At 41.5% G+C, this 25,218-nt stretch overlaps 1 protein-coding gene across 1 annotated transcript in view; it reads right to left on the reverse strand.

The window, feature by feature from the left end:
* acvr2aa (activin A receptor type 2Aa) overlaps positions 1 to 25,218 on the reverse strand; it is a gene marked incomplete at its 3' end in the record, with an annotated part of 83,104 nt that overhangs the window by 44,866 nt on the left and 13,020 nt on the right. The window contains 1 exon segment of the mRNA XM_080753065.1: positions 13,215 to 13,440. Within this exon segment, the coding sequence (XP_080609191.1) occupies positions 13,215 to 13,440 (226 nt within the window).

Here is a 25,218-nt window from a genome sequence, read left to right on the forward strand (position 1 = left end):
GAGCTGATTTGCTAATGTAATTGTACTGCTAATGTGGTAATGTACAGGTAGCAAAGCTAATATTAGTTGATGGTGGCTAAAGTGATGATTATTATTTTTTGGAGGGGTGCGATGGAGGATATGGCTGATTCTGTATGTGCAGTCACACCTGGTTGTCAAGAAGCCAAATCTGATATTGACTTGACCTAAGACCTAAGCACACAACCTATTAAGTATTAATGTTTAAACCCTTGCCATGTATTCTAGCCTGGTTGTAATCTCACAAATCAGTAATGACAAGTTATTTTAAATTTGCTGCAATAATGTTGAGTAAGTTGCATTATGTAAATGTACTACTAATGTGGTAATGCAATGAAAATGCAGGTAGCAAAGCTCAAATTAGTTGATGCTGGCAAAAGATTAATACTAGTAAGACGCCTCAGCGCGACATGCAAGGTCACACCAATTCTTGGCCATCTGGCCAGTGATGTATATTGGACCATTTACCCATATATGGAGACCCCTGCACAATAGTCAACAATGTTATGTCAAAACATGCCCATATATGGGCATTATCAAATATGGGCATTCCCAGATGTCCTTAATATTGATGACATTGGGACAGGGATCTCCATATATGGGCATAAAATGTATGTTAATTAGTAAAGCCAAGCAGGGCCTTGGCAAGTTAGGGCCTGGGTTTGATGACTGGGGATCATAAGGCATGAGGGGGACCCTAACATGACATCATCTGGGAATGCCCATAGTGTATTATGGACATTTTATTTATTTTATCCTTTATTAATATATATCCATATACAAATATGGACTTAATATTAACGTTCTCGGGGAAGGTAGGGTGTAACATACAAGGCATACAAGGGATTTTGTTTCTGGGAATGGTTTTATTTTAGTATATCCTTTATTAATAATACTATGTATCCATATACGTACATGCAATATATTTTATGCCCATACATGGAGATCCCTATCTGAACCAGCCACACAGATATGGGCCATGCCTTTGCCATCTGGCCAGTGATATATATCGATGACATCAGGGATCTTCATATATGGGCATAAAAGTGATAACTGTTACTCGCTATCAGAGGCGCATCATTCTCTGCAGAGACACAGATGTGCTGGTGTTAATTCTTATGTTTGCATACCAACTGAAACAAGAAATGTGGATACATGAAAAAGTTCAAGATATCAAAATGTCAAGTGAGATATTATAAGCCAAGGTCTGTTAGCATTTAATGTTCTCACTGCCAGTTCACTATAGGAAAAAAGAGAGCCTGGAAATTGTTCCAGCCCTCAACTTTTACCAAGTACAGCTACTATCTCATTGGCAGTGTGTATGCACACTCAAAATCAACCAGCAAATCAATTCATGCCGTTTTCTGTGGCCTGTTTTGAAAACTGAAAGCCAATATTGATACATTGCCGCCAACAAGTGATGCCTTGACTCTGCACATCATGAGGACCCACTATCAACGAGGGTATCCAAAGCTACCCTCAACAATCAATTGTGTCTGGCACATGGTAGAAGGCAGGTTGGTCCCCCAGCTTTAAACTTAAAAACCTCTTTAGGCCAGATGCTTGGAACTTACAGTTCGTGGATGCAAGGCAAGTGGAAACCAGTACAGGGCATCGTGTGTGTCGTAAAAGAGGGATTTACTGTAGTGGAGCATATGGATGTGCCCGTGCAGCTTGGTACAAAAACTAATTTGACAAATTAAGAAATAGACCTTGAGTAGTGCCTCAAAAGTTCACCAAAATCGTATGTTATTACAAGCATTTTACTGTTATTACATGATTGTATTATTATTATTATTTTCAAATGATTTGACCATACCAGAGTGCTTCTTGTTTACTGATTACATATATTTCCAATTTTCCATTATTAGATAATACCCAGGACGGTACAGTTTGCCATAAGCATTGAGTGTTGTCATGTTATATTCAATTGTATTGTCATATTGTTTATTTAGCATGACACATTTTCAATGTTGTAAATGTTCTTATTCTTAGTCTTGCTGTTATTCTTTGACCTGCTATTTATCCATTTTGGTGTGATGTGTGTTTTGAATTGTGTAATTTCTTGTATACTCAAAATGGACAAAAACGCCATTAAATAAGTTGCCTTTTACCATAATATTTACAAATCTATTGCAATGACATTCAAAATAACTTTCCATATTGTTCTTTTATCTATGTCCTTCAATATAACATGGAAAGAATTACATTTAAAAGTAAAGAATTAATCAAATGCATATGATGTTTAATCGGATTATTTGACTATAGCATGAAATGGGCATTCAAATATTGAAGGGCTTATAAAAGTTACCAGAAAATGAATTCAAAATGCCAACCACCTTAAAACATCTTCTATGGGTACCTTCTAACACAAAAAAAAGGTTGTCAGCTTCTACCCAAACATAGCCGCAAAACTCATTTCTGAAGCACTTTTCAGTTTTGGCCCCTTGACTATTACACTAAAGTAATATTTTGAATGCTTCAGTTGATGTTGCTCTACTGTTTTTAATACTCTTACTAACTTGTAGCTGCACTTTAACTATTATTCATGGAATTTGTATTTATTACTAGATCAGTGTTTCTCAAACTTTTCAATTTCAAGGACCCCCTTTACGGGGCTATTTGCTTCCATTTGTAAATGCTCAAGAGCTACAGACCTGTAAGGGTCCATTTGGAACCCCCTAAACCAACTCTGGGGGTAGGGCTGTCACGATTATGACATTTTACATGACGATACATTTTCTCTCAAATAATTGCGATTAACGATTTAATTGTGTTTTTTGTCGTTGACAATTACATTTCTGTTTGGCTTTTAGGCTTTGAAGTTACACATGGTAGATATGACACATAAGCTAAATATACAAAAAATAACATTGATAGTGGAAATAGCCGATCCACAAGCACACAACGCGTCGCATAGATCTGCTATTTCCACTATTTTTGACATGGAAACGATTATGACGATTATGAAAAATTAATCACAATTATGTTAAATAATCACGATTAGACGATTATGTAATAATTGTGATAGCCCTATCTGGGGGTCCCTGGGACAAACTTTGAGAACCAGGTCCTTTGTTTTTAACTCATACAGTGCCGCCGGCCACAAGGGGCGCTAGAGTGCCAGAAGTTTCTCCATAGACCTTCGCTCTAGCTTCCGTCGACACTGTCCCAAGTGCCTTGGGATTTCACTCCAACCAATGCTATGGGTGACGATAGGAGGAAGCTAGCTGACACGTAGCCAAAATGCTAACCCATTTAGAAGCCCGATCTAAAGCTATTTCAGTCGCAAAAAACGTTTTCTTTGGGTCTGGGAACACAATCCGGAGAAAATCCTGTCTAAAGATGTGATTTATCATTGGAGTGGGCGGCGCGATGCGGCCGTTAGCGCGACTACGGCCCGTGGATGGCCGAGTCTAAGTCCCGGCCATGGATGGAAATTTAGACCGGGGCTTCGTTGAGGCCTCCGATTAAATAATTCATTTTATTAAATATCCCGAACTAGTTCGGGATAGGCACCCTGGCATACGTCGTGCCGCCGACAGTATATATTGAGGTTTTTTTGGGGGGCTCTAAACTTTATTTTAATTAAACCATTTTCAATGGAATAAATCGTCGGACCATCTAGCGTCTCTCGTTGGCTAGCGCTGGACGAGCCGGGACCACCCACGTTGCTCCAAGCAGCTCGGGGTAAGTAAAATAGCAAATAGAATATTGTATTGGATTGAAATAAAGCCGAACTTGTTCGGGATAGGCACTGTAAGGGTTAAAATGACACACTGGTATCGAATGGGTACTTGGCATCGACCGATACGCAAGTTAAATTAGTTAACTTACATATTTAATAACTTTGACAAAACAAAAATATCTACCAGCTCAAAAGTGTTTTCGAGCTTGTAGATCTGCTATTTCCACTACTTCTGAAAATGCTTTCAAACGTGAAAACTTTAACATGGAAATGATTATGACGATTATACAAAAAAGTAAAAATTGATCTCAATTAATCAGTGATTGTGTAATAATGGAGAGGGGGGGGCGGAGGACGGTGGTGGTGGTCTAATATATGGCTGGCTGTTTACATGACGGTATAAACTCATAAACTACCCTGCTGTAGTTTGTTGGGTAATAACAACAATGGAAGCATGCCATGCCTGAGGGAGAAAAAAAAAAGGAGATTTATCTGGTTACTACAAGTGGGAGGTAAACGGGTTCAGCAGCATGCTAAGACAAGAGCCGCCAGGTAACTCAAGCCTTTTCAGGTTCTCTAGCTCTCTCTCTCTCTCTCTCTCTCTGGTTGTCTGTCTTTTCCTCGCTGTCACGCCAGGAGAGTTAAAACGTTTTGCTGGCAGGCGAGTTGGACAGAGAGATAGAGAGAGAGAGAGCGCGGTGGGGGCCAAGATAACATCTTTATATTTGGGAGAATGGGGGGTGAAGTGAACGAAGCTCAAAAAGCAAAACATGTTTACACAACAGGAGAGGAGTCAAGTGTATCACTTAAAAAAAAAAAGAGTCAGCTGATGTCAATGTCTGGCGAGTGAAACCATTTGGTTAAGGTTATGGGGACAGCAGCGGCTAAAAGGTGGGCCGGGCACGCTCAAACCTTTGGTTTATTTAACCCATTTAGGCCTAGAATTATTGAATGCTTTAACCAGTGAGAAATAGCAGATCTACAAGCTCACAGCGCGGCACCGAGTGCCGCGCTGCGAGCTTGTAGATCTGTTTTTTTGGAAAAAGTTGTGAAAATGTGTGCAAATCTTTGAATATATGTATTTTCAAAGCGAACATTTGTAACTCAAATTTTGCTTCTGGGGGGGGGTCCCTGGAACTAGATATTTTGAGATGGGGGTCCGTGGCCAAATACATATCATTTTGGGGGTCCTTCACATGAAAAGGTTTGAGAACTACTGACATAGTAGTCTCTCAAGAAAAGACTAACTGAGCTCCAGTTAAGTGAAAAGGACCTTTTCTTTGACGATGGCTATAGCCAGATTGCTGACATAGAAACATAGGTTTTTAAAAAAACCCTTAGAAGGATTCAAAAGACACTTATAGAATCGGGTCAAACAAAATTCAAATTTTCAAGATTTTTCAAAAAGAGCAGATCTACAAGCTCGCAGCGCGGCACTCGGTGCCGCGCTGTGAGCTTGTATATCTGCTATTTTTCAATAGTTAAAGCATAACATATTCGTACACAATAATATGTACCCGTTCTGAATGGGTTAAAACCCTAAACCCTTAAGTGCTTAAAAAAAATCACTTGAGCGCAAAACGTGACTTGTTTTCTATCAGTTCTGAGGGTGTTTGAACAAGTCGAGGCCGCTGTTCCACTCTCGTCTGCTGGCTGGCAAGCATCCATCCACACAATGCCTTTTCCAACCCCACTCGCTCCACGCTCCGCTGCACTCAACACCTTTCACATGACTTGGAAAGCTGATATCAATCCAAGCAAAGTGTCCCCAACAGCAAATAAATAGGCTTATCCATTCTTCTGCTCTCAGGTCTTTTTCATGTGTGCAATTAGGTGAAATAAGCCACTTGGGCGACACGACACACACGGAGGCAGAGTGACACACGCTAGCTCCACCACAGGAATGTCATCTTTTCAGGAGCACCTCCTCCAATAGTTTAGTGATAATAATAAATAATATATACTGTATATATGCACAGATCCTTAAAAAAAGGGGTAAAAAAGTGTAAAAGTGAATTTTCTTCTGTAATATAATAATTTAAAAAAAAAAAACTTTCATAATATTCTAGATACATTGTGGTGATTGCGCATACAGTGACATATTCAAAACTTTTTTTTTTCGTTTAAATCTTGATTTGTATGCCATACAGCTAAAAAAAATCCAAAGATCCATATCTCAAAAATATTTAAATATTACACAAGACCACTCAAAACAAGGATTTATATTCAGAAACCTTCTGCCAACCCACCCTGGGCCACAATATAACTTCCGGTTGGTTCTAGCGGAAGTGGCGGAAGTGCTTCGTTTAACGGACGTTACGTCATGCGTTTGCAGTCTTCCGGTGAAATTCTCACGGCGGAAGTTGAACGGTCTCTGCCTCATATCTTGACCAGGCTTTTCTCTTCGCAGATGAGTAAGCCTGGCTACGCGAGGCTACTGTCAACCTTCTGAAGTCAAGTCAGGGTTGATTTAACTCTCAGATACCTGGAACGCGCCAGAGTCGCGTTAGATTTGAACCACTTTAACCATTATTTTATGCTTTAACTATTGAAAAATAGCAGATATACAAGCTCACAGCGCGGCACCGAGTGCCGCGCTGCGAGCTTGTAGATCTGCTATTTTTGAAAAATCGTGAAAATGAGTGCAAGTCTTTGAATATATTTGACCCGATCTTTGACCCGACTTCCAAATCCTTCCTCTAAATCATGCTGTTCTCAAACTTTTTCATGTCAAGGGCCCCCAAAATGACATGTATTCGGCCGCAGACCCCCATCTCAAAATATGTTGTTCCAGGGACCACCCAGAAGCAAATATTAAAGTTACAAATGTTAGCTTTTAAGTAGATATATTCAAAGACTTGCAAAAAAAAAATCATGATTTTTCAAAAATAGCAGATCTACAAGATCGCAGCGCGGCACTCGGTGCCGCGCTGTGAGCTTGTATATCTGCTATTTTTCAATAGTTAAAGCAGTCAATAATCGTAGGCCTAAATGGGTTAAGTCCAGTGTGAAGTTTCCGTAGTCAGTGATGATTTGAGGTGCTGTGGCCTCCGCTTCTTTTTTAAACAATATTATTATTATTTTTAATTAATTATCTGTATATGTAAGAAACCCAACTTCCATTCATCTCTAATGAGAATACATCTAGATGCTTTGTAGTTCACACTCCCCATCAACTAATATCAAATACTTGGTACAACCTTCCACTTTTGTAGTAACTTCCCATCATCTAATCCTCCATCCTTGTGTTTGTCGTCTTTAAAAATAGGTAATTGTAAAAACAATTAGGCCTAAGACATCGCACTTGTCAAATAAAGTTTTTACTTCTTTTTTTTTCACAATTATTTGGCACAGTAATTTAATTCTCTCATCTTTCGGTTTTATATTTAACTGCTTGTTATTTTTAATTGTATTCAAATGTCCTTTTTCATAATGCGTTTCTTTAATGCTCCGTGTCTCAATGTCTTAATGCTTAATGCTTTGTGTAAAGCACTTTCAAATTGCCGTGTTGTTGAAATGTGCTTAGTGTTGCAGAGCCAGAGACCATCAGAGATTCCTCTGGTAACACATCAGTTAAATCATCTCCATTCAACGCAGGGGCCAAAACTGGGTAGAAACCATTCAGGAAAAAAGGAAAGCAGCGTAGCAATTGAACCACTTTAGGGATGACGTTCATATTGGGCAGTTTATTGTTAATTTTGTAGAATAAAACTATGACGAACAGCAGTCGCTGACGAGTTACAGACCTTTAAGGGTCCGTTTGGAACCCCCTCAAGTAAACCAGAGGGTCCCTGGAATCAGGGCCGTCGATAGGGGGAGGTAAAGGGTACTCTTTTCCCCCCTCCCGGAAAGGCGGGGCCCTGCGGAGGGGGGGGCCGTTAAGGGGGAACCAGAATCGTTGAAATCCCCAAAAGGATCCAAACCCTTACCCTACCGTCTATCCACCTCTTTCCGCGGGAATTCACTGGAGAATGTTTTGCACCACACTGCACCACACTTCCGGTTAACAGCAGACATACAAGCTCACGTCGCGTCGCAGATGCAGCCCGCTGTGAGCTTGTAGATCACACTCGGCTGCGGCGCCGGAAGCTCCGTCCAATTTCTGCGCAATGCACGATGGGATGTTGGAAACTTGTGGATGGATACTAGGGATGTCAAAAATGGACCTTTATCAAAATCGATTATTCTATAGCAATAATCGAATATTATTCGAAAATCAATAATTAATTATTATTATTTTTTTATTATTAAAAAAATAAATAAAAAAATAAAAAAACATTTTTTTTTTCTTCTGTTTTTCTTTTTTTTTTTACTGGATTTCAATGCACATTTACATATGTACAACATGGCTCTTCAGGTAATTGGTAGCCTAACTACTACTCTTCATCTTTCTTTTTAGTGTGCCAGTGTACTGTTCACCTAATCTCTCAAGAACAGATTCTGTGATGCTTTACAATACAGAGGACGCTGTTTTCCCTTTTCTTTGATGATGGCCACCAAGTACCAAACAATCAAGCCTGAATCAATCACACCTGTGTCTGAGACAGGGGGGAGGGGAGTGTGTAGCAGGCAGCTGCCACTCTGCTGTGCTCCTTCACTCTGTCTACACAGTTTACAGTTGGTGCTGGTGTGAATAATAAATCAATGGCCATTTACTATTATCATTAATACTATTGTTAGCCTATATTCTATATTTTGGTAGAAACTAACTAACTAAGCCAAAAAATAGTATTAAAATTTTTTTTTTTTTTTTTTTTTTTTCAATTTTCGATTATGAAATATTAAAATCGAATATTGATTAATAGAACGAATATTCGAAAATCGATTATTCGGTGACATCCCTAATGGATACCCGACAGAAATGTGCCAATATAAAAAGAAGAAGAAAAGAAAATACAAATAATCTTGCCTTGCCAACAATACCCCCAGTTTGAGAATATGTGAGCATACAATGGTCCTCATCACGGGTCGTGGCAGGATAACAGATTATCCTCTACAACACATTGCTCTATCACTTGTCTTGTACCCATAGATAGACTTACACAATGGCCACTGTGCTGTTTACGGATGGATATGTTTGTGTTCCAAAATGATCACAGTGATGCAACATTTTCCAACATATTTGGGGGGGTGGGGGTGGGGGGGGGTTCCAGGCGATAAGCAGCTGCCGTGTGGCAGGAAGCAGCTAAAATTAGGCCTGTTCTCCTGTCCCGTACTGTCTGTGGATCAACGTACATTAACCACTGTCAACCTGCTATGGGCCTATTCTGGGCATGTTTATATATGTGAACAAACATTTTTACAACAATGCTCAAAAGAATAACACAGTGTTCCCACACCTTTTTACCAATGAATTTCCAAAACTTTTCCAGAATATTTAACCCAATTTCCAAGACTATATTATAACAATTATTACGTTCAATAACAAGTCGCTTACTCCTATACGCAATGCCTAAAGACAGGTAGTGTATGCCAGTGGTTCTCAACATTGTCAGGCCGTGACCTCAGAAATAATCATATTTTAACTGGGGACCCTGGCACCCTGACGAGCACTAAGTTGAGGAATTTTGTATAACACGGTTCTATTGTGAAAATAGCCGTTGCAAGGCGTTGTGAGCAAAATGTGTGAGCAAAATGTGAGAAAATGTGTGCAAATCTTTGAATATGTGTATTTTTAAAGCGAACGTTTGTAACTCAAATTTTGCTTCTGGGTGGTCGCTGGAACTACATATTTTGAGCCTGCCTGCTTTTGCTCTGGAATGAACTGAATCTGGACCATCAGGTCAAAATGTGTGTCAGACATGACATAACCTTTGGCACGATCTAAATGTCTCAATAGAAGAGCAGGGAGACAGGGAGAGAAAATATACAACAAAATATAAAAACCACCCCATTTGTAAAGTAGTAAGTAAGTAGGTCGGGAGTGGCTTATTGTCAGTATCAGCCGGTAACACGCGGGAGTCTGTCCCCGTTACAATGCGCTAGACCCCTGGGAGATGGACTGCTGAGGTGGAGCGCCACACCTACCATCAGCTCCCAGTACTTGCCGACTTGCCAACTTGCCAAGCCGTGCTACTCATACGCTGAGTTGGCGGTGCCCGGAATCGAACCCATGACCTTGCAGTACAAAGGTGAGAGCTCTACTGACTGAGCTACCCGGGACAAAAGTTATATTGTATACCGGTACTTTACTACAGATTGGACACAATGACATTTAAAACCCTCAAAAACCTGGAACGCGCCCGAGTCGCGTTAGATTTTAACCACTTTAACCATTATTTTATGCTGTAAATATTGAAAAATAGCAGATATACACGCTGCGAGCTTGTAGATCTGCTATTTTTGAGAAATCTTGAAAATGTGTGCAAGTCTTTGAATATCTTTGACCCGATCTTTGGCACCGACTTCTAAATCCTTCCTCTAAAATCAGTGGTTCTCAAACTTTTTCATGTCAAGGACCCCCAAAATTACAGGTATTTGGCCACGGACCCCCATCTCAAAATACGTTGTTCCAGGGACCCCCCAGAAGCAGAGATTTGAGTTACAAAAGTTTGCTTGCTTAATATATATTGAAAAATGTGCACACATTTTCACGATTTAAAAACAAACAAAAAAATTGCAGATCTACAAACTCGCAGCGTGGCACTCGGTGTGAGCTTGTCTATCTGCTATTTTTCAATAGAACAAAGCATAAAATAATTCTAGGCCTAAATAGGTTAAATCATTAAAGAAAAAGTGATAGTGGACACCGATCTTGCTAGTCAATCATTCCAACAGACTTGTTGAATATAAATGTATTTCTGAATTCAATATCTGGCTTATTTTGAGGCTGACGTCACCTGTTGTGGCGTTGCTAGAGTAGCTGGCCCGTTCAGGTGCACCCGAAGCCTTGAAGGCGGCTGTGCTACTGTGCTCGGGCACATGAGCTGTGTTTTGTGCTATAATTTCTAAGCATTCCTTTTATGGTATGCGCTGTTGCTCCGAGTAAATATTGAAATAATACCTGTGTATGCCGTCGTTCATAAGGTAAATAATAGCCTAGCTGTCTGCAAGGCAGGCAACAGTGAACATTAACCCATTTAGAACGGGTACACATTTTGTGTATCATTATTTTATGCTTTAACTGTTGAAAAATAGCAGATATACAAGCTCACAGCGCGGCACCGAGTGCCGCGCTGCGAGCTTGTAGATCTGCTATTTTTGAAAAGTCGTGAAAATTTGAATTTTGACCCGATTCTCTAAGTGTCTTTTGAATCCTTCTAAGGTTTTTTGAAAAACCTATGTTTCTATTGTCAGCAATCTGGCCGGCCATCGTCAAAGAAAAGGTCCTTTTCACTTAACTGGAGGTGCTGCGCTGGTGCTGCGCTGTGAGCTTGTATATCTGCTATTTTTCACTGGTTAAAGCAGTCAATAATTCTAGGCCTAAATGGGTTAATACTACGAACCGGTTTGGAAAAACGGAAAGGATGGATGGCGTCACCAAATGGACCGACTTCCACCAAATGGACAAGCTCACAGCTGTGAGCTTGTATATTTGCACATCTTTCACATCTTGCACATCTGCCGTTTTTCTAAAAGGTTGAAAATCTTCCCTTATCTCTTTGGGACGTCCTAGACACGAAAGTTTGAGAACTACCGATTTAGAAAGCATTCGTAGACTCTAAGTTAATATTCAGAATCCCTCGTTTACTGGGACGCAGGAGAAGACTTAACAAGGAAGAACATTTTGAGGCCCTAAAGCCTCTCGTCTTTTCTATGATTAGAATCTTTAGTACTAGTTTTGTGTCAAACCAAAGATATATTGAACCGTGTGTGCAGCGTGTTTGTTGAACTATGTGCAGTGCTTACGTCATGGAATGCCCGGAATGGGCTTTTTTACGCATGCTGTGCATCCTCTAATCTTATTCAATCAGCAAATGCAGTCTGCATAGCCCGGAGAGCTGGAACATGGGACCAATGTGGAGCGCACTCCGACAGACGGCGTTCACTCTCCTTACACATACAATGAGCACTTTACAGTTGACACTCTAGGCCAGTGTTGATTTCGTCGACTAAAACTCTGACGAAAAATGTTTGTCGACTGTCGAATGTTTTTCACTGACGAAAACTAAACAAAAACTAAATAAAAACTAAGCCGTGATGACTAAATTCGTCAACAAAATAAAAACTAGACAAAAAACGTTAGGGAGGGACTAGCGGAGAAGAGAGTCATTTTATGTTTGGTTGCTCTCAGGTGTTGTGTGCTGAAAATAGCAGATCCACAAGCTCACAACACGTCGCAGCGCATTACGATGCCAAGGCCTGCCAAAATGCATTTCAGTTGACTAAATCAACTGTAGATTTAGTCGACTAAAATTAGACTAAAACTTTTCAGGTGACTAAATTATGACATTAGGCCAGTGTTTCTCAAACGTTAATGGTTCCATTTGTATCCACGAGTTTCCAACGCCCCATAGTGCATTGCGCAGACGTCTGCATCGAGCTTCCGCCGCCGATTTACAAGCTCACAACGGGTTGCATCTGCGACGCGACGTGAGCTTGTATGTCTGCTGTTAAACCCGGAAGTTTGGTCCTGATAGTCTCCAGTAAACTCCCGGGGAAACTTGTGGATACGGTCAGAGTTAAAGACTTGTATGGGTCAATTTAGACCCCCCTAAAGGGACCCACAGAGTCCCTGGAATCCACTTGTGAGAACCACTGCTCTGAGGCCTAAGTGCTACCGACTAGGCTAATAATAGTCATCTTCCCTTGTAAATGAGTGGATCCGTCATGAAGATGTGCTTGTTCACAAACCTGTCGAACGGGACTCTGATGCCATATTTTGTTTTGCCTCATAATGTATTTTCCTTTCTGTTATGCAATCCCCCGCTAGTTTATTTCCTTAGTATACAATAATGTGGCCTGCGTTGAAGTTAGGTCAGCACTGCCAAAAGTACTTTGGCTCATGCCAAAAAAACCTTCTGCACACAGCTTTCTCTAAACGAACTGAAAACCCATTTGACATTGCACATAATCATTTGTGAACATGGCATTTCAATACTGCTATACCAAAAAAACTATAGCATATCCAGTATGTTTCCACAATGTATGACCTTGTTCATCATTAACTTTTTTTTAAATACTAACAAAAAATGTAAACCATCTCTTTATTTATAGTTTTGTGGATATGGAGGAGAAGATTATGTGCCTTTGTATGTCAGCTATGTTTGTCTGTGAGGTGTCCAATGAACACAGAACACACACATGACATGCGTGCGTGCGTGCGTGCGTGCGTGCGTGTGCAAACACCAGGCGTGATAAGGATACCTGCGGTCTGTCTGGCCCCATGGCGCAGCCAGCCAGTCGGTACCGGGCAGACAGATGCACTCCTCGCCATGACACGGAGCAGTTGGAACCCCCATTACCACAGTGTTTTCCAAATGTACCGTCCAATTAACCTAAACGTACAGTCTAAAATGTACCGTGTCCAATAAAGCAGACGTTCAACCAGTAAAATAAAAGGGGGTACCTGTCGTAACAGTTGACGTCGTCCAGCCAGCAGCCCTGTTTGACCACCTCCACCGCGCCCGACACGTTCCTCCAGGTGGCGAAGCAGTGCCGCCTCTTGTCCTTCTCCTGTCCCTGGGGGGTGCACGTCTCGATGCCACTGCGGTTGGCGCGGCTGTCCGAAGCCCCCGACGGGTTGTAGTTGTAGTGGACGCACTCCTGCGTCTCCGATCGACCCAGGATGGCGCCTAGGTGGAGGTAAACGGAAAGGATTGTTTGATTGAATACTTTATTAACGGTTTGCACAAAGTACAGCGGTACGATTTCACAATGATGCTCAAAAGAATAACGCAAAAAGCCCTGAGTGCTTGTTTCCATTGTCAGGGTTCCCACACATTTTGACATTTCGAAGATTTCCTGAAATATTTTATCCCATTTTCCGGGCCTAGAGCAATCATACGGTGCAATAATGGGGCTCTTACTCCAGTGCACCAAGACAGAGATGAGCGAAGGCATCACCTGACAAAAATAACAGATCTACAACGGATCACGGTGCAACGTGTTGTTAGCTTGTAGATCCATTCTTTGCCACGTGACGCGACTACATTAGGTCGCACTCACGCAGCTTGTGCAGCGCACACATTCTTACCATGTTACACATTTCATATAATGCTACACAAACACAATACAGATGTTTTTGGGATATGGTTTTTTTAATGAACAATATCAATAGCACAACAAATAAAAAGAAAATGTATATCCAAACATTTCCAAAAACATCTGATTAATTTCAAACCTTTTCCAAGCCATGAAAAAGTGTTTCTAATTTAAAATAATATTTACAGGAATGTCATCATGGCCGTGGGAACCCTGTGTTGTGGTCCCATGTATTCAGTTCAACAAGGAGATAGAGGGCTGTTCGTGGGATGTCACTACTAGGCTGTGTTGCCGTTTTGTTGTTCCGTTGATTGTGTAATTTGAAGGCAATATTGTTGTCTTTTTTCTTTTTTTTATATATATATATAATTTGTATTTTTTTTCTTGTCCCAAATCATCAAAACAAGTAATCTTAATTACTAGGTAGCATCACTGGGATAGTTATGGATGCAACTATGGCATTTAGTAGCCATAAAGCAACAAAAAAAAGTAAAAAAAAAAAAAGAAGTTTGCCTGTAGTCTGTACTAGTTGGAAGACTTGCTTCGTGAGAACAAAAGGTGACTCTTTTTGGCAAATGAAGTATGAAGGGTTCTTGGTTTAACACTGAACCACACAGTTCAACATCCATGGTTCAATACGGACTTATGAATTGCAGAATGTTCTGTTTTTGCAATTACATTTGTCTTTACTACTTAAGCCAACATTTCTCATTGCTGAAATGGCACACGGCCTTGTCAGTGGAGAAATCCCCTCCCTGCAAGTGAATCCAACAGTGTTGCTCTACAAAAATAGTCGATCTACAAGCATCACGACACGTTGTGAGCTTGTAGATTATCCAATTCCTGCAAACAATACCGTCTATACGTGTATACCGTATATATATTAATTAGCCTTTTGCTTTGACATGACGTCTTGTCATCTGCGCTCGCTGTAGTGTTAGCACGTTGACTCTTCAAAAGATCTTTTTTTTTCCCCCAACACAACAGCTCAAAAACAAAAGACTCCATGACAGAAGAGCGGGATAATACTTGTGGTAAAGACATTTTCTTTTCCCTTCTTTATCCTTAATGTTGTTTTCTTTGCGACAGTCTCTCCCCCTCGCATGGCGATGTCAGTGACAAGGTTTTGTTTTCTCCCTTGAAGATAATTAAAGGCCAATAATAATGTTGTCATACTGGAAATATGACTGAATGGAAAAAATAATGTTCCCCCGTTAATGAGCAAAATTGGAATTTTAGAAATATTTTCCATACAAAAATAAAAATAACTGAAACCATGACCCCAAAACGCAAGGTAGGATCAGTGGGTTGTCTGAACCCCTGCAGGCCTATTAACATTAGGCCTGTGATCCATCCTTGTTGACCTGGCACACAATTTCAGAAAGTCACGATTGATCTACGGCTCTCACTGCCATACTTGTTAAAGGCCCCCGAGGCAGTATGACATCAATTAACTTCAGAGAGAGATCACCCCTCACTTCTCTTGAGACACTGCGCGCTATCCTATGCCGACGATCGGGCGTGACCGATGCGATTGCAACGCGTGAGAAGTTCCAACAGGACCAGTACATATATATATATACCATGCAGAACAGAAGCATGTGTATGGGCGGTTTTGTAGTTTTACTATTTATAACCACCAACCCCATTAGCCGCGCCGTCATGGCAGCGGCGTACAATGTGACCATTGCCACGACGCGGGGCCCTCTCGCTCGCACGCTCGCCTGCGGCGCTGTGGCGGCGCGCAGCGTTGGCCACGCCGCTGCAGGGGACCGTTACACTCGCTGCTAAGGGGGACATCTGTCACCACCAGGCTTCAGTGCAGGGCCCGCCAACTGTGGCTCTGTAATTAACCAGCGCTGATGAACCGCCTTGAGAGAGAGAGAGGGAGAGAAAGTCAATTCACGTGGCGTGGCATACCGCTGCCCGGGAGACGTGAAGGATGACAACTTTTCTTTGTAATCTCCTGAGACCATCTGTTTGTTTCCCCCCAGCCCTCGGCGTTTGTATATTAACTGTTGTTTGATAACGGACACGTAGCGATGCCATTTTCTTCCTCCCGATACCGATTCCGATAGCCACAGCTAGGCCTGTCATGATTATTAGATATTAAATCGTCTAATCACAATTATTTAACATAATCACAATAATTAAATCAGTCATGATTGTTTCCACGTTGAAAAATGTTTTCAAACGTTTTCAAAAAGTGGAAATAGCAGATCTACAAGCTCTCTCTGAGCTTGTAGATTGGCTTTTTCCAGTATCAATGTTCTTTTTTTTAAGTGTAAAGTTGTCAAATATGTCAGTCATTTTGTTATATATTTAGGTTATGTGTTATATCTGCCATGTGCAACTTCAAAGCCTAAAAGCCAAACAAATATAATTGTTGACGACAAAAACACAATTAAATCGTTAATCGCAATTATTTGAGTGACAAATGGTCATGTAAAACGTCATAATCGTGACAGCCCTACCCACAGTTTTGCACATCGATCCGATACCAGTGTAAGTGTAATTTAAACAAATCTAGGACAGCGGTTCTCAAAGTGAGGTCCAGGAACTCTAAGGGCTCCTTGAGGGGGTTACAAATGGGTGCCTTTGGTAAGTAAGGTTCCATTTGTACCCTCTCAGAGTTATGGGGGTCCTTGAAATTAAAAGGTTTTAGATCTATAAATGAAGGAAAAATCCATTTAGAATTGTTAAAAGTGCAGCGATAAGTTATAAATAATAATGCTATAAATAATAATGTAAATAGTGTACGGGTTTCCTGCAGGAAAAAGTCTTGACCAGGGGGGGATCTCATGGCGCGTGCACCGACATTTTTTGATAATTAATTAATTAATTCGAGTAATTAATTCACTTAATTTTTAATATTAATTCTTATTTTTGCCATATAAAAAACACATGAATGTGCCCATGATGACGGAAAACACAACTAAATTAATTCCCTTATTTTAGACTAATTCTTATTTTTGCCCTCAACATAAAAGGAGAGGTTGACTCTTGTCTCTTGGCCAGGGGCTACAGATTTTAGGCCAGGGGGCCCCCCTGGCCAATGAAGTGCAGCAGGAAACCCTGAAATAAAACAGTCGCGAAACCAAAGCAGTCAAAATACGATGTATGAAACCATACATCATACGTGATAAATTACGTGGTAGCGGATCATAGACTGGCATAGCTGCTGACACGCATACCAGCATTTTATATTAAAGGTGATACACCATGCATTTAAAAAGTATTTATGTCATATTGTTTGTCCCAAAAACGTTTTTCAAAAGGTTTGAGACTAAATTACCACTCCTGAATAGAGAGCCTCTCATTTTTGAATGGCTCTCGCCCCCCCCCCCCCCCCCCCCCCCCCAAAAAAAATCTTTTTGAAATAACTTTTTTTTTTTCAATAACGGACGTTTATGACGTCACAAACGGCAGCAAATCTGGACAGCCTGTTTTGAGAACCCGTGGGATGCTTTTAACCTCCACCTCCCAAAACCAGAGAAAGACACAATGGTCTGAAATGGGACTTCGTGAGGATAGAAGGTGCTAGTGGGACCCCAAAAAAGGTTTTAAAATAGGAAAAGTGAATTTTCATGGTGTATCACCTTTAATATATTACAAACTATAATTCAATTACATTTTAATTGGCTTTTTTTACCGTCTGCTTTTAATAATAACTTAATGTTGATATAAATGATCGCTGTCAACAAGTAAGGTGTCCTACTCAACACTCCTGCCACTGGGTTATACAAGTAGACAGACAGACAATACATCCAATCAGAGAGCTCTGAGCATGACGTCACCAACAGGAAATAAACAGCAGGTTGGTTGAGAGCAAATGGTGTAATCTGGTCCACGGCTGGTTGTTAAGTAAATACAGCAAACACTCACGCTCGTACAAATAAGCTGTTGTCAAGTAAACATTAGAGCCTTCTTTCTACCTCTACTCTCTCGTTGCACGGCAAGTCAAATGACTCCGTTGTGACTTGTGCTACTGCTGTGAGCAGCATCGTAGACAGACGGGAGTCTCCAATGGGAACAGACTTTCAATTTACAGTAGTACAGCATCGTCTGTCATTAAACTAGGTATTAATAACATGCTCATTGCTCACGATGCAACAAGAACATGGGTGCCACGAACATGAACGAAAAGAGTTTTATTAAAATAGCATTAACAATAATAGTAATAATAATAATAATACAATTACAAATTACAACCACACTGACATGGTGACTAAATGACAACTGCTGGGCCACCCTACCCTTAAGGCAATATCTTTATAGTTTAAGTTAGAGTTACTGCTTGCCGTGCTTGGTGTGGTGTGGATGGCCTTCATGGTCAATCCACCTCACGGTCAGGTCAGCGTGTTACAAAACAGAAAGTCCTAGCACTCATGTCTTTCTTATTCAGCTAGGTATGGGCAGCGCCATCTTTCTTATTCAGATATGCATGGGCAGCACATGTGAGCATTTCGGCAGAGCCTTACTCAGCATAAAGAGGTTAACTCATTAGACTGTTGATCCGTGACATTGTCTATTTGGGAATATTAACGACATGCAAACAAAGAAAGCCCATGGCTATCACTCACACACACACACACACACACACACACACACACACACACACACACACACACACACACACACACACACACACACACACACACACACACACACACACACACACACACACACACACACGCAGGCCATATGCAAGTTTTGCTAATCAACAAACAGTAGGAGCATTTATTCACTGACAAATGCCGCGTTCAGGAGGGGAGGTCCTGAAGCTAGTAGTGATGTGTCGTTCATGAGTGATTTGTTCATAAGAATCGAATCATTAGCATGACTCGTGAACGATTCGTTCAAATCCCTGAAATGGGTCGTTCACACTTTCGTTCACACCCCCGCCCCTCCCCCTAAAAGCCCCGGCCGGCAGACAGGACGCAACGGCGGGCTGTACTCGCGACGTAATAAAAACACTCCCGCGATTGTGTTTTTCACGGGACGATCGCGCAATGAACGAATCATTTGAACGAATCTTTTGAACGGATCATTACCGTGAACGTGAACTAAATGATCCGTTCACTGAAATGAACGGGATTGCCCATCACTAGAAGCTAGAGCCCTGCTTCCAACGTAGATCAGAAGTGTTAAGGTTAGGGTTACGTTACAGGTGTTATATGAACAAAGTACAAAGAGTTTGTCAGTCAGGCTGCTAATCAGTATCACAACATGTTTTTGGTTGTAAAATCTTGTTTCTGACGTTTTTAAAAAACTACTCAATGTGGGGAAAGCTCTTCATGAATCACTTTATTTGAATAACTGCTACATGAGTTCAAGTTTGTGAGATACTTAATGTCATTTCATTTTATCCCTGGCTGTCACGAGCGGCGCTGCATTGTGCTAATAATGACAGATGCATATTAAAATGATGCACAATGTGCAACAATAGTCTTGTTGCACAATGACTCAAAAGGTTAATGTCAAGCCCTGGAGGAGAACCCTGCTGAACAGACAGGTTTATGATGACAGCTTGGTTTGATGACACAATTCCTTGATGACAGAATTCCTTGATGACAGAGGTTGGTCTGATGACAGAATTCCTTGATGACAGAGGTTGGTCTGATGACAGAATTCCTTGACAGAATTCCTTGATGACAGAGGTTACCTTAATTATAGTAGGCCTTTTGCAATGGTCTAAAAGCCAAACAAAATTTTTAATTTGTATTCATAATGTTCCCAATGTCCAAAGGACTTGTTAATCGCGAATTGTTTGAATGACAATTAATCGTCAAGTAAAATGTCATGATCGTGAGAGCCCTATAATTGTTTCTTCACTATACTGTCCATGCCTAAACGGAAACAAACTTTACAGTATTACCCGTATTGCTTTCTGGATCATCAGACTAGACTTCTCACACCTGCCGATATGAACAACAAGTCATTCACACGCTTAGCACCTTCAATAACAAATGACACTGATCGTCTCCTGTATCGCTACTTCGACCTCATGCCATCGGGGCAAAGATACACAGTGGTGGGCAGGACTCAGGAAGCTTTACCCATGGCCATGATGCACCACCACCCGGATGCCCTAATAATCATAGTGACATTGACCCTGCATGGCGGATGCGAAGCTGTGGTTGCAGTGCTGTGGTGATCCCGGCCCCACCCCCTTCAAAAGATTATATATATATATAAAGTGAATCATAATATGTAGGATGCGAAGATGGTGATATATTCTTTCACATACTGTACTTCGGCAGAGGCTGCAGAGGAACTGGCGGTGACAGAGAACCCACTGCATCGGTCGAGCTCTGTGATTTATTGGCTCTCGTGTCTGATAAGAGGGTAATAGGATAGCGGTCCCATTCAGCCCCGGCTGAATCTCCTACTCAGCATAATCACAGCATGGGCAAGGCTTCTGGAGGGTCCTTTACTTACTGTGTGCCGTTAACTACAATATATACTGCAGCACAGCGCTTTGAGCCAAATGTGTCCTAAAATGAATGAGATGTCAATACAATGACGACATGTAAGCCTTCACTGCCGCTGCACTCGAGTTACTGGGGGAGCAGTTTGTGCTGAAATGCAGCGATTCCGTGACACGCAAGACGACGACAGTGATGGGGTGGGTGTGTGTGTGTGTGTGTGTGTGTGTGTGTGTGTGTGTGTGTGTGTGTGTGTGTGTGTGTGTGTGGTGTTTTTCCCCATGCCGTTGTGCAAGTAGTTTGGCCGAGTTACGGGAGGATCAGGGGTCATCGGCATGTTGGCTTGTGGTGGACATTTTTGTCCACCACATTGTCCATTATGAGCGGACAATAACTTGAGTGTACAATGTAACCAAATGGACCCGTAGAGTTGCAGTGTCTCAGAGTTATGGAGGTCCTTGCAAATAAAGCGTTTGACAACCACTAGTACTGGTTGGACTAATTTGCCATTGTGTTGTAGTGAATAAGTGTCATACATATTCTGAAGAAAACATGGGAGACTTAAAACATAAAAACATAATGGTGTGTAAAACTTGTCACGGAGAAGAGCAATTCTTTGCCACGGACACATTTGTCCGTGTACAGACATATATTATTGATGACTCCTGGGGAGAATGGACGCTTCTTTGCAGCAAACGGCATTGTTAAATAGGGTTGTATGGTTCCACTGGGAATAAAAGGCTAGCTAGAGACCGACACCATCTAAAGCTGGGGAAGCTCAATGAGAAGGTGTCATAGTTCCAAAGAATGAAGGTGTCATAGTTCCAAAGAATGAGTCTTCAGCCCAGTCATCCTAAACTACACATCACATGACTACCACAGCACATAGGAAACTTCACACTGGAGCAAAGTCCTTAACGGCTCAAGCACGGAGGGGGGGGGGGGGGGGGGGGGGGGGGGGGGCAGCAACAGAACAAACAAAATAATTTCGATTATAAAAAACACAGGGCTAATCCTGGGCTTTAATCTTATCTAAACACCAAGGAAGAGGGATCTCTGAATATAAAGTATGAGAACCCTTGCCTGCAGGCGCCATATGGGTTTTGAAGAAACAACAATATAAGCTGGTTTTTGTGGTTAGCCCCAACAAAACCTCAAGTGGTTCCTCTGACCGACAAAAACAGGCTCATTCAGTCAAAGGATGTGGTGCGGAGGACGGGTGTGGTTTGACAACGCTTCTGCAAAGAAGCAGCGAGTGATGTTCAAACTGTCTGACCCCCACACACACACACACAACCAGTGGTGGAACAAGTATTCACATATTTTACTTAAGTAAAAGTATCAATACTGCAATATCGAAAAACTCTGTTACAATGATGCGCCGCGTTGTGAGCTTGTAGATCGGCTATTTTCAAAATAGCCTAGGTATAAAATAGGGCTAAAGTGGTTTATGTAGGTTATACATGGTTAAGTGTGAAAATACACATTAACATGAATCCAACACTGACGATAGTGCTGTCAAGTCTATGAAGCTATCTTCAATTCTATACAATATGTAATGGGGGTCCCTGGCACTATCTCTCTCTCTCAGTTAAGGGGTCCTAGGGCTGAAAAACATTAAAGCCCCCTGCTGTAGGGTATACAGATGAACACAACGGAACAATCACCATCTCTTTTTTTAGACTATTTCCAACTCAAGCTAAAGCGAAAACGTTTAGTTTGGAGTCTTGAACTTGCATTTCAGAGAACACTGCCAGAGCCTTGTCTGACATCTAAACTAAGCACTTTAAAAAATAAAAAATAAACCTTAGGGACTGACACAAGGCAACATTCTTCATCCAAGCGAGGCTACTTCAAGTCATTGTTTGGAATAGTACAAGGAGATATTTTGAGAGCGCACACACACACACACACAGGAGGGAGAAAATAGAACCACCTGCCTTAGGTTAGCAGCAGGCAAAATAGGCAGGCAGCCAGATAGGAGAAGAGACAGCAGATTTTCATTCCTCCCATGTCTAACAAGGGGGCCAGGGTTTGCGGAGGACGTCGTACAGTGACATTTGTGCTGACAATCAATTATGAATGAGTCAAAGTGCCAGCTAAACATGGAACGCTGTGAGCCTCGGGGCCAGAGATGTTGGAAACTGGTCACGCAGGTCGAGTGAGGGAGCCGGCGCCAAGATGGTGGGGCAGCTGCTGCCTGCAACATACTAACAATGCTTGTTCACGTGCCAACAGAACGAAATGCCACCAGTGCTTCAGGAAGATGCTCACACACACTCTATCTATGCCATGTGGCCCCGCAGTCTGATTTGACCCACGGGGTGAAGAGGGGGCGGGGGGGCTTTTCAGTACCAGCCAGGGGCCATTCCGACTTCTGTGACTCAGGTTGCAGCTTAAGCGGCACCGTTCCTTTTTTCTTGTTCCCCTTTTGTCAGCTTCAATGAAGTTTCACATCACCATATGGTGCGTTTGAACTTGTGCTATTAATAATTTCAAGCTGGTCCTGGGAGATCCCCAATAGTGCACTACAGGAGATACTGTACAGTTAACGTGATTAAGGACAGCGATTGATACAAAATACCCGGACTAAAGGTACATACAGGAATCACACCAGTGAAATATATTTATGGGTTTTAAAATGTATTCTATCTTAGAGGCAAAAACCCCACTATAAAAGCACCTAAAGGCATAGCAATGATACAACACAGGTAAAAGAATAGCAGTTGTGCCCATGGCTAAACAGGCGAACCGCTTGTTTGGAGCTCATTTAAATCTCTCTCCTACTGTATATTAATTTGTGTACAGTCTGCATGCAGAGTAAGTTCCTCTGGTGTAAAGAACCACATTGTCGCTGTCGGACAGAAACCTTGCATCTCCTCCTTTTTTATGTTTGCTCAAAATAATGTACTGCCATATATCCTAATTACATTGGATTTATTGAAACATAGATTCTGTTTTCCCATTTCCTTGTAAGTACTGGTTTTGGAAATACAAGGTTTCCAACTGACCAGTGACAGCTTCCTCTTTGAGCAAGCACAGATAGTAGTAAAATACTATAGCAGTGTCTTAAAGGGCCGCTTCACCTCTGGTACAACCAGATCTTATTTTATTGTTGTTTGGGACACCATCAACACAATCCTGAGTTATTCTTTGTGTTCAATCTGTGTTTTGAGATATTTTAGTATTTCAGCTGTGCTAGTGATGCGTTTTGCATCATATGATGCAGCATGATGATGCAAAATGCATCATATGATGCAAAATGCATCACTAGCACAGCTGAAATACTAAAATATCTCAAAACACAGATTGAATACAAAAAATAACTCAGGATTGTGTTGATTGTGTCCCAAACAACAATAAAATAAGATCTAGTTGTCCTGAGGTGAAGTGGCCCTTTAACGTGCACTGAAATAGCCCTGGAGAGGGCATATGTTGTGGAATCACGGCAATTGTCTATTTAAAAAAGAAAAGTGTAACTGCTCCACTTGAGTGCACGGAAGCTTCGGACGAAGAACATTATTTCAGGGAGGAATTAATTTACTAATTGCCCCTCGGTGGGGATAAATCCGGGGGATTAGTTCCAGAGACACAAGTTGCCATTATCAGGATTACACAGAATCTGCCAGAATTACTGTCACATCCACGCCACGTAGGAGATGAGGAGGAGGAGGAGGAGGAGAAACCGGAGGAAGATGAGCATCGAGCTTGGTCTCTGAGCTATGATTACATATCTGCTTTTTCAGAGAGATCATATAGATCGTGATACATTACGAGTTGCAGTTCTATGCCTTAATTTATACTTCTGTAGTATGGCGATGTTGTTCACCATACTACAGAACAGATCTACAAGCTAACGACTTTTTTAACCCAATCTGGGATGGGTGAAACAGTGTGAAAGGAGTCCTCCACACTAGTGCTGTGGTTTGTCTGGTGCTACTACAGATTGTAATTGTGAACACCAGTAGTGCTACAAGTTTTCAGTATTCATGTTATATGACCCTTATGGCAGTCATCTGTGTCCCGGTGTCCCTGAGCAAAACACTTAACTGCTGAGTGACCCTGCGCTCAAGTCTGACCACTGAAGCTGAAAACTGAATTTCCCCCACGGGATCAAATAGTTCAAAATAGGCCCGAAACAAAAATACATGGGTCACCATTACCTGTGTAAAACATGCACAACAGAACAGACAGTAGGTAAAACACATGGAAAACACAACCAGGATTTTTATGAAACTATAGTGCTTCGGATAGCGGCCCTCACATCTAGAATTCAGATACAGAGATCTCCTTAAATGGGCACGAAAAGGACACAGACAGACGGGTACAATGGGTACTCTTGACAAAGCCCCTATGACATATCAGTCAGATCAGCGGTGCAACGTAGGTGTGACACACATATGTGCGTGGGGACAAGCCAAAAAAGGATGTATAATATACAGCACTGGGCACCCCTAGCGCACTGGCCAATACAAACTAATACGTGAGTGTGTGCCTCCGGTAGCCATGGTGGACATGTTCAAACGCACCTTTTTAACTCGAAGCTCTGTCTCTTTATAGAATCAGGTTTGACAACCTGATTAAAAATATATAAATGTAATGTAATTATTTCTAGAAAATGTATCAAATGACTGATTGGTCATGGTTAATGTACTCTGTCATACGATGGTGTGTGAAACATCAAAAATAGCAGATCTACAAGTTCACAACATGTATCACTATGCTTGAGTTTGTACATCTGCCATTTTCAGGTTTAGGATTCAGTTTAGGTCAAAAGGTCTGCACAAAGTTCAAAGTGACGTTAGCCTGGAGGGACAAGTGCTCTGCGATTGGCTAGTCCATTGATAGGCGCCAACCACTCGAACCAATCCATCATCTCTCTGATCCCATAGCCTGACAATTAACATTGCATAGCCTAGAGGGATGAGTTTTCTGTGATTG

This window comes from Nannobrachium achirus, assembly GCF_963921795.1.
Source record: "Nannobrachium achirus genome assembly, chromosome: 22".
Taxonomy (NCBI): domain Eukaryota; kingdom Metazoa; phylum Chordata; class Actinopteri; order Myctophiformes; family Myctophidae; genus Nannobrachium; species Nannobrachium achirus.